At 44.2% G+C, this 14,323-nt stretch overlaps 1 protein-coding gene across 8 annotated transcripts in view; it reads left to right on the top strand.

Annotated features, from left to right (window-relative positions):
- RAD51B (RAD51 paralog B) overlaps positions 1 to 14,323 on the top strand; it is a 680,193-nt gene that overhangs the window by 333,434 nt on the left and 332,436 nt on the right. For 7 of the 8 annotated variants that reach the window (XM_025201362.1, XM_025201363.1, XM_025201359.1 and 4 more), the window contains one exon: positions 8,117 to 8,213. In XM_025201362.1, the coding sequence (XP_025057147.1) occupies positions 8,117 to 8,213 (97 nt within the window). Of the gene's footprint in view, positions 1 to 8,116; positions 8,214 to 9,152; positions 9,324 to 14,323 lie in introns of those variants that run through there. The other variant, XM_025201364.1, reaches the window with a different exon arrangement.

Here is a 14,323-nt window from a genome sequence, read left to right as displayed (position 1 = left end):
CTACTCCTGCTGGGCACATATTCCTTCCAGCAGAGCATAGACAGTGGTCACCATTGTTTCAGCCCATTGTCAGCTGTATTGACTGCACTTGAATGCTGCTCATTAAAGGCTGTCTGCTTTAGGGGAAGAGACAGGTGGCCTTTTAGGTGACTGGGATGGAGCGTGTTAGAATTTGATCTGCCAGGGGGGAACAAAATTACAGTTGTGGAGATTACTAAAGCCTGTGTCCTTTTCCCTCAATGTGCTGAGTCAGCATCTCAGCCCTATGGCCTGACACTCTTATTTCATGATCTCTGATTGCATTACTAGACTGCAGTAAAAACCACACATGCACACACGCACGTGCGCACACACACACACACACGGCTTTGTTTGGATTGTTGTTTAGTGTTTTTGTGCTTGCCCTCCCGCCTGGATAGGAAACCTTTAATAAGAGTTTTCTTAAACGGGGCTGCATGCAAAAAAGGGAATTTTACTCTGTTCTCGTAACAAACAGCCATTTCAGGAGGTCTCCCCCCCTACCTCCCCTCTGTACATTCCTAAAGGCTTTATACCTCTGCTGGTTACTGATTGATGGTTCTGTGCTGAGCTCCCTTTAATTTTGCAATAAGCCAACAAGGAGGCTGAGACCACAAGTTTACAAAGAGTGACTTATTTACTCAACTGGATTTACAAGGATGACAAAAGCCAGATTTAGTCGTTTCAGTGTGGTCCCGGGGAAAGCAGGAGTACTTGAGAAATTATACTGTATAAATAACCAAACAAAAAATAGCTTGCTTATTCTTCCATGTAAAGAAATCATATTTCATTGCTTAGGCCAACTCTCTCCCAGGACCTGCCGGGGTTTTCAACTTACAAAGACATTGCATTACACCCTGCACTTTCAAACCTTGTTGCTGGGAAGTAGGTACCTGGTAGGATTTGTATTTTCTGAGGTGATCCCAGAAAATCAGTCTCCACTATAGTCACTTCAGATTGGTGGAATTACGTTGCCAAGCTGCATAAACATTGCTGAAGTGCATGTGAAAAGAGAGAGACTTGGGGCATTCAGTTATATTAGGGCAGTGGTTCTCAACCTTGTTAGATGCCAAGCACCCCTCTTTAAGAATGCTAGCTCTTAGCTTTCACTCATTTTTGACTGCGTAAATATAATAGAGCAATTCTTCTGTTGCAAAGAACTCAGAAAGACCACCACAGGTCAGAATGTTTTTGGCGCAATGAATCTCTATTTAAAATCTAGTTTTTTATCTAGTGAATCATATGTATGTGTTTGCACGCATAATGGTGCCAATATTCATAGGCACCGTGGTTGAGGATCACTGTATTAGAGATAGGTAAGATTGGTTTGTGATAAGGCCATAGTATTTTGGGGATTGGATCCCTTGTGTCAGAGACAGCAAGTGAGGCAAATGGTTAGAAGCCTAAATATTTCTTTACTGGTGCTTTACTTTTGGCATCTATGTTTGAAAAAAAATTTCCCTTGCTGTTTCTCAGTTTTTCTAGCTGTAATAAACTGGATGTTTACTACTACTTTAACATTGGCGTTTGGGGTACACTGATAGAGATTTTCTTGGCCAATACCGATAGCCCATTATTTAGCAGGCATATTGGCCAATACCGATCTGATAACTGATTTACAGGCAGAGTGGAGAGCAGTGCTGTGCAGGTAAGTTTGTGGAGGGGAAGGGGTAAGGGGGAGGGAAGGGACATGGGGGTGCAGACTGAGGCCCCCACGGTGAGGGAGGGAGTAGGACAGGGGCTGGGGCTGCCCAGCCAGAGTGGTGAATGGGACCCCAGGGCCATGGCAGGGAGTGGAATGGAGCTCTGGGTAGCTCCTCAAAGGGATCAGTGTCCCAGCACTTAAAAATGGTGGTGGGGGCGCTTAAACTAAAGCTTATCAAATGAGCCTTGTTTCAAGCACCACCGCCACCATTTTTAAGTTTGGGGACTTTTAGGAGTGGAGCCGAGTGGGGTAAGGGTGGAGACAGGCACCCGCTGTGGGCTTGGGGCTCTCCGCTCTGCGGCACAACTTGCTGCCCCCACCACCACTGGGTTGTCAGGGGGGCCGTGGCTGTTGCAGGGCTCCTGGAGCAAAAGGCATCAGGGCAGTGAGCCCCAACCCCATAGTGGACAGCTAACCTCCACCCTGTGCACAAATCCGGGGGGGCACATGCCCCCTATGCCTCCCTCAGGGGTATGCGAAGCAGCAAGGTGCCACTCCCCCTGCACGCCCAGATGGGCTGCCTGCAGCTGCGTCCCACTCCCCGCCCTAGCCCCAGAGTCCCATTCACCCCTCTAGCTGGGCAGTGCCCCGACCCATCTCCAGCCCCCGCCCCTATCCTACTCTCTCCTTCACCATGGGGGCCTTGATCTGCCCCCCACACCACTTCTCTCCCCCATGCCTCTTCCCCTCCACAGTCTTACCTGCAGGGTGCTGTTCCCACACTGCCTGGCTGTGCTCCTAGACACATATGTGCTGTGGCATCTGGGGGCCCCAGCCAGAAGGCATATTTATCAGTACATTGTTGGCTACGCGAGCCAAAAACAAGACAATAGCCGATAATGTTAATTTTCCTTTTATCAGTGCCAATCCAATATAGCATCGATATATTGGTGCACCTCTAATTGGTGGTCATAGTGTTGTACATTTACCTAGAAATGAAGATGTGGATTCTGTCTTAGGGAGTTTACAGTCTATAATTTAATAGATGGTGTCTAATATTTATCTTCCTAATAAGATCAGGGGGTGTAGGATTAACTAATTTATAAGCATTGCAAGAAGTTCAAATTTTTCAAAGAAATGGCTCTAAGAACTGAATCTATCTATGGTGTTTACAGTTCTGTTGCATTTTGTCACAGGCATGTAGTACAGTTCCTCATTAAACAATTTGCGCATTGCAGTTGGCTACACTGAAAGGTAAAGGCATAGTGATTTACTGAACTCCATTGGAAAGTGAGTGACTAATTGAGGTTTGTAGCAGCACTAAGCTATCTAGCTAACCTTTTCACCCTTCATTTTAGGTAGAGGGTGTTTTCTGTTTATGCACAATCATTGGTTGGGGAAGACTCACGCTTTTGATTTACCATGAACAGGGAACAGAAAACAATAGCACAAATCTACCACCTGTCTCACATGTTTGGGCTCAACTGGGGATGGAGAAGAAAGGTGTTTGTTTCCTGTTTCCTTGAACTCTGGTGATTTTTCTAATCAGAATGAGAGGGAGTTTTGTTGGGTTAATTGATACCGTACAATGGGAGTTCTTATGCATTAAGATATTACACAACAAAATCCTCCGTATTGAGAGCTCTGTGGGAGAATAATAGACTAATGATTCAAGTTGTACCTTTAAGATGAAGCCAGGACTACTGGTACTGAAGCTCATTATTTGTTAGGAGCCCACTACAAAAGGGACTTTTCTTTTATTCACCTGGGCTTGCAGTCTTTTCTCGTGAACTAAATAGGTCCAGCTTGATCAGTACTGGAATGGCAGATCTCCTTTGTGAACTGGTACCAGTGGTTCAATACAGGGCACTCTCCCCACTAAAGCAGCACTGAATTGATGTGCCAGCCTGTTAGGAAACACTGCATAGCAGCTGGAGGTGCCCTCTTCCAGGAGAGACATGTAAGATAGATATCCTGATCTTTCCAGCTTTTTATTCTACAGCCCTTGTTTATAGCCCTGGGGATGTGAGAGAAATTGGATCTTAAAATGAGGGCCAGCATGCAAGTTTTGTGGAGCACTCTATAAAGTGACCCAGTTAGGTTCCCCTTGCCATATAAGTGTGACACCCACCAGAAAACTACCAAGACATGCTTGGCCACTCTGACTGTCTGCCTGAATCTCCCACTTCCTTCAGACTTTGATGACCCGCCCTCACACACTTATGAGTCTTTGCAGGTGCTTGTGAGCCACAGATCTGGATCAGGAGGTGGGTGGGAAGTATCTTTTTATAGCTTGGTGAAGAAGATACTTAAGAAATGTTAATACCCACTGTGGTTGCTGGTATCGCAGTCAAGTGGGGATGGTATTTGGGCTGTCGACTTGGATGTATCTATGTGATGAGTAATACTGGAGATGTGAATCTTTTTGTGGGTGCTGCTCTTACAAATGGGACATTCTGCTTTTAGAAAATACGGGTTTAGAAATATAAAATAACCTTAAATATTTTGAGTGGTAGCTTATATACAAGTATGTTGTTTGGAATTTTATATTAAACTTATGAACCTATATTTGAAGAGCTGTATTTTCAAATGTATCACTTAATTCTGGGTGCTTCGGTTTGTTCCTGCCCAGTTTGAGATGCATAGGGCCTGCTTTCCATCTTTTGCCAATTACTCACAATTCTAGTTTAAGCCATTGAAAGCTGAGGTTACTCAACAGCCTTGAAAATCAGGTGCAAAATGTGTGAAGCTGGGGACCCAAAATTGTGCTATCAGTTGATAACAGTGGGAGTATACAGCTGTAATGAGGGCAAAATCTGCTGAAAGTGTGCTTGAACAATATAACTGAGACAGATTTTGGCACTGTGTTTTGTATTGATCTATTTTGTACTTATTTAACAATCTGTAGATTCATGCTTAAACTAGAATTGAATCTCACTTTCAGCTCTATAGTGTTAACAGGAATAAAGAATAGTGTCATTTTACTTTTTCTGAGAAAGAAACATTCTGAACTATTCAGAACAGTACTTAAGTGTGGGTTTAACTGCCCCTATGAAGTCATGGAACTTAAACGCAATTAGATGTTGTCCTGAATAAGAACTACAGCAGATTTGCTGTGTAAGAACGTGCCTTTTTGCAGGCAGTATACAGAGTAGAACAAGATGTCTGGGATACTGTTAATGGAGTATGATCCCTGGTGGGGTTTGCAGAAACTGAGCTCTATTGTTGCAGGCAACAGAGTCAGAGAGAGGCATTGCTGGAGTCAGGATAATGATTATAATGATATAATATAATATATAATAATCATATAATCATTCATATAAATTATTATAATCCACTATCCAACACAATGCCACAAAATTCCTTGTTTAAGGGAAAAACTAAATAACCTGGCAGGTACAGGTCCAGTTACATTGTTGTAATTTCTCTGTTTTCTCTCCATTTAGAGCCTGGAGGGTCTGTTTTCTTTGAAGGAGAGGGATATGAAAAATAGTTCTTTTAGTTTAGTTTTAAATAACCCTTATATACAGTAGCTTTTCTCTAAAATACCTTACATAAACAAAATACATGATGGCACAGTATAAAGTTTATCTTGGCACAAGTTTGAGATGACTGCATTGCTCATGGGTACTTTTGACACTTGTGAGTAATGTGGTCATTGCAAACTCATGCCAATAAAAACTTCATACCGCACCACCTTGCATATATACTGTATGTATAGTAAATATTTATTTAATCTAAGGTATTACAAATAATCATGGCAGTTTCCCTTTCAAACTGTGTAATGTTATTCTGAAGTCCATGCTTTCCCTCTCTTGATATCAGCCTCTCTTTACTTTTCAGTACTCTTCTATCAGGCATGTATGCCTTGGGTGTCTATCTTTTATAGTTTGAATACAGGTTTGCCCTGTTGGAGTCACAGAACTCCAGTTCCCAGGTTTGTAACTCTTATCCAGTATAAAATAAAGGTATTAAAGCAGTAGGTCTTTTAACAAGGTCTATGCCTAGGTCTTTATGGTGGCAGTGGCAGCGGTCTATCGTGCTGTAACCTGATAACCTGCAAACTGAGCTTTCCCTTTTATAATAAACTTTTATTGGTAACTCTAGGGACCAGTCTTGCACGCGCATGCATACATGTGTGCGTGCACGCATACACACCTCCCTCCCCCATAACTTGGATGAATCAGACACACACAGACCCCTAGATGAATAGCCCCATTAAAGAAGATCCTTAGCTTCCTCTTCACCATTCTGCTTTATGCCTTTCTGGTGGTACAAGGCAGCCAGAATGCTAGCATAACTGGTTATCTGGGATTTCTGTCACTGTAAGGAGCCAGCTCTATGTCAGCCTACCACTCAGCGCTTGGCAAGGTGAGCATGTCAGTGTTGGGACCTCAGTGCTATTGCACTGTCATGCGCAGCTGCCAGAATAGTGACATTGGAGCTATGATTGCAGGATACAACTTAGAAAAGCTATTAAGCTGTCTTTGTGCCTTTCTGCAGGTGCAGCTGACACATGGTAACTTCAGTGGTAATGTCTACTGAATAGACTTATTTTCATGTGCATGCATGAGAAGTTTTGGACCTTCAGTAATTGTTGATGATGCTCAATTATGGTGCCAGGCAGTACCTTATTGAGATGTATTCTGCTCAATCCATACGTGGTATCTCTTGAACTGAAAGTTGTGTAGCTGCCTCATTGCAGTGCTGCTTACATGCTAATAAGTTCTACCTCTCAGCACTAAGGTGGTTGTTACATTGCCTCTGATATGAAAGGCAGCATGTGCAAGCCTAGCAAAATTTGTCTTAGTACAGTGCTGCCTGGCATCATAAGTGAGCAGTATAAATATACTCTAAGTCTAAGACATATGCCTAATAGCTTTATTTTTAACATCCAAGGGTGGAAGCCAATAATTGGCATTTTGGAGACTTGTACTTTCATACAACACGTGATTAAGCTATAATTGAGCTACACTTGCCTACTCACTCTGGCGAGTTGGTGGCATTTGTACTAGTTGGTGCTTTCTGTCTCTGAATAGGAAAAGAAAAACCCTTTGATGTTTGGAGGTATAAGGAGTGTCTAATGGTTCATCCCTTTAATGGAAGAAATAAATATTTGTATAGCATTAGATTTATCCTAAGTTTTTGTTGTTATCCGATCCTCTTGAATCTGCAAAATATGACCAAAAAAGACTCATGAGATCTGGCCATCTTATGAGATTTGCAGTGCTGCTTGCTTTGTTCAGTGGAAAAGTACTGTCATAACTAGGGCCTGGTTTAAATTGTGGGTCCAGCTTGCTAATATGATGGCCTGACCATGGTGAGGGCTGCCATTTTCGGATCCAGATCATGACACTCCCTCCTCCCCACCCCCAATTGGCTGAGGGGGCAGGTTTAGGCCCAGGTTTAATTGCAGCAGTAGAGGCCTTGCTCCCAAGAGAAGCCAAGGGAAGAAGAGAGCTTGGGGATAGGTAGGGGAAGGGGTGTTTGCTCCTCTGGGTAGGAAAACTAGCAGAACCCACAGCTAAATTCTTTAGGTGAATGAATTATCCACGTGTCCTTACAATTCTAAAAAATTAAGTTTGTTTCAAGCTTTTAAATTTTGATTGAAATGGATCTCATAGTCCTCTGCAAATAAATGTATACGGATAATTCATATAATATCACTTGCCTAGTTAGTTCCTGTCTTTCCTAAAATGTGTGTGGAAAGATTCTCCTAAAAAACTACAGTTCTTTACAGCCTTATCTACTCTCTCTCACATCTTCACAGCAGGATGCCTCATCTGTGTAGGGATAATAATGTATTGTTTCATGAAGAATCAGGAGCAGATGTGAGGATGAGAAACTTTTAAAACGTATGTTGGGGACAGAGAATATGGATGATTTATTTCTATCCGCAAGATAATGCTTAGGAGACAAACTGACCTGTGTACCTGCCCTTTCATAAGTAAAGCAACTTCTATTGCATGGGTGCTTCCCACACTGGCTTATCTACCATATTTTCTTCCTTGCTTCAAATTAACTTTTTAAATGAAGCCATACCTATATAGACAAATGTGGTTTCCTTCAGCTTGGGAAGATTGCTGCATGCTACACTGAAGTGCCATATGAAAACCAGGCCTCTCTTTAAAGCATGTTCAATTGAGTACCCAAAAAACAGGTTCCCCAGATTACTAGTTCCTTATAGATATGTATGTTGTGTAGTGTTTAGCCGCAACTATCTCTGAAAGGCAGTAGTCCATTTGTTCTGCTTTTTATAATATCCCTTTGACAAATTATTGCAGGTTGTGCCAAATTTTCCAGGAGAGGTGAACTTGCTGAAGGTTTGGGGGGGGGGCATTGGAGGGGAGGCCGTGATCTGCCTGCATACGTCCCAGTCCTCGTCTAGGCTGATATCTGCCTTCCGGTAGCTATAATAATTCGTTTTTCTCCCTTCTCCCTATCTGTTTACAGGTTATCTTGACTAATCAGATTACCACACGGTTGAGCAATGGCCTTGCTATCCAAGCAGACCTGGTGTCTCCAGCTGATGACTTGTCCCTGTCTGAAGGTAAGAGATCCGATCCCTTCTATCACAGCTGAAACTTGATACTGACACGCATGCCCACAATTACTGTAGTCTTCTGGTAATATTCGGGGGCACGTGGAAATGAGGCTAAGATAGAGTGCAGTCAGGGTTGAGACATTTTAATACTTTTTTGTAACTTTAAGGGATAAAATATTAACTAAAAGACTGTTTACTAGGAGCTAGGAAGGAATTTTCAACCTATGTCCATTTCTGCAGTGTTTTCCTTAGCATTGCATAGGTATCCCACATGCATTAGAGGGCTGTTTTTCCCTATTCTTCTGAAACCAATGCTAGATGAAAGATGCACAGACCATGAGTTTGATCTGATAGGATAAATCCTATGTTCCTGTTCATTTACTCTAATTATTGTCAGTTCGAAAGAGAAACAGTTTGCCCCAAATGAAAAAGAACAAACATTCACTTGTCCTGCATTTATGCTATTGATATTTCAAGCACAATAACTTTCAACTGAACCCTAAGACATACAAATTGTATTGTATAATAATTTCCTCCTTTATATTTATTCATTCCTTTCTGTTTTAATATCAGATAATGTATTTTGCATAGAAATGATAAGCAAAAATTGTCCCTTTTATTGTAGTAATGAAAGATTTAACTTTTAACTTCCTTCAGTGAGAGTAAAGAGTACCTTTGAATAAAAATTCATATTGTCACTAGCTCCTACACTAACCAAAGAATTGCAAAGAATCATTGGACACAGTACTCTTGGCTGCAGGTAACTGTGGAGAAATTCCCTATTCGGAGTTGACACTCATGCCTGAGCCCCGTTGTGCTTTGGCAAGTAATGTTTTCCCATACTTGCGTCCCCAGAATTGTATGGATGTCCTCAAGTCAAATATCATGATTGTTTCCTGCCTTTTTTCCCCCTGAGTTCTTGCATATTTCTGCTGGGTCTGGTAGGTCTCTTGCTGGGCCTGTTTCCACTGATTCTTGGGAGCCACGGCCAGACTGTTTGACCTGTGCAAAGGACAACATGGAATGTTAAAGCAGTACTATACCCCATCCCATCAGACGGGGATTCAAGATATTCTACCAAATGGCATTACAGAGAACAATAAATCATCCCGGTGTGATGTGACCTAACATTGTTTTGCCATGTTTACATCATGATGTTTAATGGAAGTTTGGTAAAATGGTGTCTCATTGAGATTGATTTGTGGCTCATGTTGGCTCAATTCACTGATGAAGTAGCTCTAAAGCTTCATTTGTTCAAGTGTCATGATCTGCTTCCATCAGGAAGTGTCTAGTGCAGTTTGTAAACTAGTTCAGTAAGAATCACCACCATCTCCTGTCCTTCTGTCTTCTGACTGCTGTATCATGGGATCTTACAAATAGTATCATTAAATGCCAAAGATGCTTGTAGCTGTGCATTTCTTTGTCGATTTTAACACTCCTCGGTAACAGTTCCCTGCAGGCCAGGGTTTGGAGGGGGGTGGAGAGGAGCAGAACTAGCCCATGTAGAGAGAGTTCTGGGAGTACACACTGAAAAATACAACACTTGGTAAAACGAGATTATGGCTTAGGTTAACAATGTAGGAAAAACAAATGTAAAAAAATGTGCTGAAATATGCCTCTTTACTTAGATAATGTATTGAAATTGGCCAAAACCTCATTAAGGATGCAGGCAAACATCATCATCAGCTACAGTATCACTTCAACACTCTCATTAATGATCCAGGCAGGCCAAAATGATAGAATTCTAAAACCAGGCACTGCGAGGTAGCATGAGATTAAATTTTTGTAGTGATTATGTAGTCCATTTATGCCTACAGCTGTTGTGGATGTTAATTCAGGAGTGTCTACTCTGCAGTGTTGTTGCTTTAAACCTTTACTCTTGAGTGCCCTGAAGAAGGTGGGATGGATTATTTGCCTGTGTGTATGTGACTGCTTTTTTTAATTAAGTGAATTCATGATGGTGAAATGTGCCAAGATGACAGCTATGGAAAATAAAAGCCTCTATTTAGGCTGAGAACTAGAACAAAACAGGCAATATCTGTGTGAGCTTCTCTTACAGATTCCCACGCTAATATCCCTCAGTTCTCATTTGTAGGTGAGAGAGGGAGTTTAGTAGGGCTGTGTGTAACACCATCATTTTGTTTTGACATCCGTTTCGCCATCTCAAAGGGACAGTGTTTCGTTTCAAAACACTGTCCCATTTCATTTCATTGAAACTGTTTGGCTGTTTCGATGTGTTTTGATGTTTCACCCATAGGCTATAATGGGGAAACATGAAATGCCTAAAACTGTTATTTTGTGCCTGATTCAGATGAAAATTGCAGGGATGGTAGCCCCTTCTGAGGGCATGAAGCCTGCCAAGTTTCAAGGAGATAAGTGGAGAGGTTTCTCAGAAACTCACCTCAAACTGCAAAAAGCAAAATGGGTGACGCTTGCTGGCAGTGGCAGCCTCCTGTCATCCATCCAGCATGCAGATTGGGGGGGACCGTACCCCTGGGAGGGCTGCAGGGCTGTGCCAGACTCTTCTTGTCATCTGGCCCGGTGACAGGACGCAGGGGAGAGCCAGAGCTGTGCTCAGTGGGGCTGCGGAGCCCCACAGAGCTCAGCCCAGCAGTGGGAGGCGGAATGCAGCCTTGGCTCTGCCCGCCTACTGTCGCCGGGCTGCACTTCATGGGGCTCCGCAGCCCCATGGAGCTCAGCCTGGCAGCACAAAGCAGAGTGCAGCCCTGACTACCTGCCTTCAAGAGCTACACTCCACCTCCAGCCTTCAGGCTGAGGTCTGTGGGGCTTGCATCCCCATGGAACACAGCCCGGCGGCAGGAGGTGGGCAGAGCCAGGGCTGTGCTCTGACCAGCTCTGCCAGCCCCATGGACCTCAGCCAGGGCTGTACTCCACCTCCCATTGCTGGGCTGAGCTCCATGGGACTGCAGAGCCACACAGAGCGCAGCCCTGGCTCTCCTCTGCCTCCAGCCACGGGACTGCTTCGAAACTCAAAACGTTTTGAAACTTCTGAAAAGTTTTAAATGCCCTCATTTCATTTCAAAGCTTTTTGTTTCATTTTGATTTTGCTGTTTTGAGCTCAAAACGCATCAAAACAGCTTTGAAACGAAACATTTGGTGAAATTTCGCACTGCCCTAGAGTTTAGGTTGATTCAGCTCGGTGCCTCTTTGCTGTTAACATTGAGAGGTTCAACTGTGATGACAGATTTTACACTATGGATACTGATTAATGAAGAATTGGACTGAGAGCCACCTTCCCTCCCACCCTTCCTCTCCCAACCACCTCTTATTTCATCTTGGCAACTAGAAATAACACTAATGTGGAATCTGGTGAGTAGCCCAAGATCACCCACTTCCCGTGGCAGAGCCAGGAATGGGTCCCAGATCTCATGACTGACAGCCAGAGTTCCTAACACAAAATCACTCTTCCTTTTCACTCATCACCATCTTAAACTGAATTTGAACCAGTGACCTACATATGAAAAGATCCATAATGGAGGTATTTATTCTGCAAGCAATCCACACTTGCTGGTTTGTATATTTCTAATATATTATTTTACCCATGCCTTCAATCAGTCCTGTCACTGTAGGCTGTTTTTTGTGAGGATAATCTTTTAGACAAAAAACTAAATATGAACCTGCTGTTAGAAAGAAACAAAATGTTACAGTGGCTTATTCTCTGATTCTGGCTGTGCACTAGAGGGGAATGTGTTGGGTCATATGTTGGAGCAGGCAAGAAACCAAGGAAGCTGTTCATTTGATGTGTGACAATGGTTAATTTTCTGAACAAGCTGAAATGACATTGTCAAGCTGTTTTAGGCTCAAATTTTGTCCTCCTGTGAAATAATAAGCTCATGCAGGATGACTTCCTGGTTAGAAATATATTGTATTTTTTGTGAGAACACAAAAGGCTTTCTAAAAACAGAACTGACACAATAAAATCCAGCCGCCTCTGTGGCAGCTTTATAACTGTTGACCCTTACACTATTTTGTGAATAGTGTTCATAGCAATTTGTTACAATTCACATGTTCCAATGGCAGCACAAATAAAGGAGGAAACAAAAAGTGAATACTTTGGGCAGAATCCTGTTTTACTTTACATTCCCAAATGTCAGTTTTCCAGCTGCTTCACTGCCATTTTTGGCATTTACATGCAATTTGTGATCTTATTCCACGTGCAGTGTAGTCACATAAGTGTTCTAAGTCATGAAAGTGTACTTGCCAAAAAATTCCATAACAGAGATGGAGAGGAAGAAGAGGAGGAGGGGGTCCCATGCATGTGTTCATCCAGTAGTCTAGCAGTTAGGGCATTTATTCAGGGAGCAAGAGATCCTGAATTTCTAGTGCTCCTTCCCCAGAGTAGGTTTGAATTTGCATCTCTCTACCTTCCTGGTGATCTAATTGCCACACCACAGGTTAGACATTATCCAGTCCCTTTTCTAAGGCTTGGGCAGCCAAGAGCTGGATGTACATAGGGTCCAGAAGAAAAAGAACAAGCTAGTAGGTGTGAGGCTCAGTTAAAATGCTGATGCTCTGGAAGGGAGGGGAGCCCTGGGATCTAGCTTGGATTCTTTTTCCCAGTAGGACAAAAAATTCATCATTGCTCTCCTGCCCTCTAGACTGTTGGAGCACTATGCTGGAAAGTCAGAGAGATAGGGTACTTGTGCGATTGTAAACTACCATTTGGATGCATAAAGTGAAATAGGATTCTGCCGTTTGTTTGCTATGAAACAATTTGAAGCAGGAAATAGGACATTGAAGTAAATGGCTGTAATTAAAGGCCCTGTCCTTGCATAGTTGCTACCCTAAACAGTTGTCAGTTTGGATCTTTAAAAGTTGAATAACACTGAATGATATTTTACTGTAACCACAGAGAGCTTTGGGGCTAAATTCTTGTTAGTGTAAGTGCTGTGAGGCAGTGAAACTACAGGAGGGCTGTATTTGGTTCTTAGGGAGAAGCTGAAATGGGTAGAAGGAATGTTACCCAGATCCTGAGCTCTTTTAAGTCTGCTTTCCACTACAGTAGAGACTCAAAGAAAACATAGTTTGCTTAACTGGCCAGGAAGATATTCCCTTGCATGGAGGAAACCTCAAGGCTAGGGATAGAGATTACACATAAACTGGTTTAAGTGATCAGAAACTGGTTTAAACCTGTAACAGAACATAAGTTCTGAGCTGGGGTCCACCTGGTGCTCCCCCTCTCACTGCTGCAGCGGCAGGCCAGGGGCGCAGCAAAACACCAGCTGGCATGGCCCCCAAGGCAGAGGGCAAGGAGGGGGTTATTCCCCCCTCTACCCCACTGCCTCTGGGGACCACATCAGGTTCTGCCCACCCCAATTGCCACCGCCTCCACTTGCTCCATGCCTAGTGCAAGCAAGCAGGATAAGCCCCGTCTTGCCCCCTCAGCCAGACGCCAGAGGGAGGAGCCAATAACCCCCCTCCCTGCCCTCTCACCCAAGTGGCCCTGCTGGCTGGCCTCTGGCCAGGCCCCTGACCTTGCTGCTGGCATGGTGAGGGGGCAGGGCCCTGACAGGAGCTGCAGCCTCTGTCCTAGTGTACAGGGAGCACAAGCATCTTTCTGGTGTGGGGGGTGCACTGCTGCAGACTGCATGGGGCAGCGACACTGAGGCTCAGAGGGGGCCATCCCCCCACCAGGAAGTGCTTACGCTCCCTGGACACCAGGACAGAGGCTGCAGTCTCCGTCAGGGCCCTGACCCCTCGCTGCTCCAGTGGCAGGGTCAGGGGCCCAGCCAGAGGCTGGCTGGCAGGGCCACTTGGGCGAGGAGGCAGGGAGGAGGGTTATTCCCCTTTCCCTCCGGTGTCTGGCAGAGGGGACATGAGGGTGCTTATCCCACTGCTTGCCCTATGCACAGAGCGAGCAGGGGCAGCGACAGTTGGGGCAGGCAGTTCCCACTGCGGTCCCCTGGAAGTAGTGGGGTACAGGGGGAAATAACCCCCTCCTTGCCTCCTCCCCTCAGGGGCCATGCCAGCCAGCAGTAAGGGGGGAGCACCAGGCAGACCCCGGCTTGGGTTTGAGCAGGTGGGACAAGGAGGGGGGAATTAAACCCCTTCCCCGGCCAGTTCATTTTTAGCTACTGCCAGTGCTTCATGCCCCC

This window comes from Alligator sinensis, unplaced genomic scaffold, assembly GCF_000455745.1.
Source record: "Alligator sinensis unplaced genomic scaffold, ASM45574v1 scaffold768_5, whole genome shotgun sequence".
Taxonomy (NCBI): Eukaryota; Metazoa; Chordata; order Crocodylia; family Alligatoridae; genus Alligator; species Alligator sinensis.
This window is presented reverse-complemented; position numbering and strand designations above follow the sequence as displayed.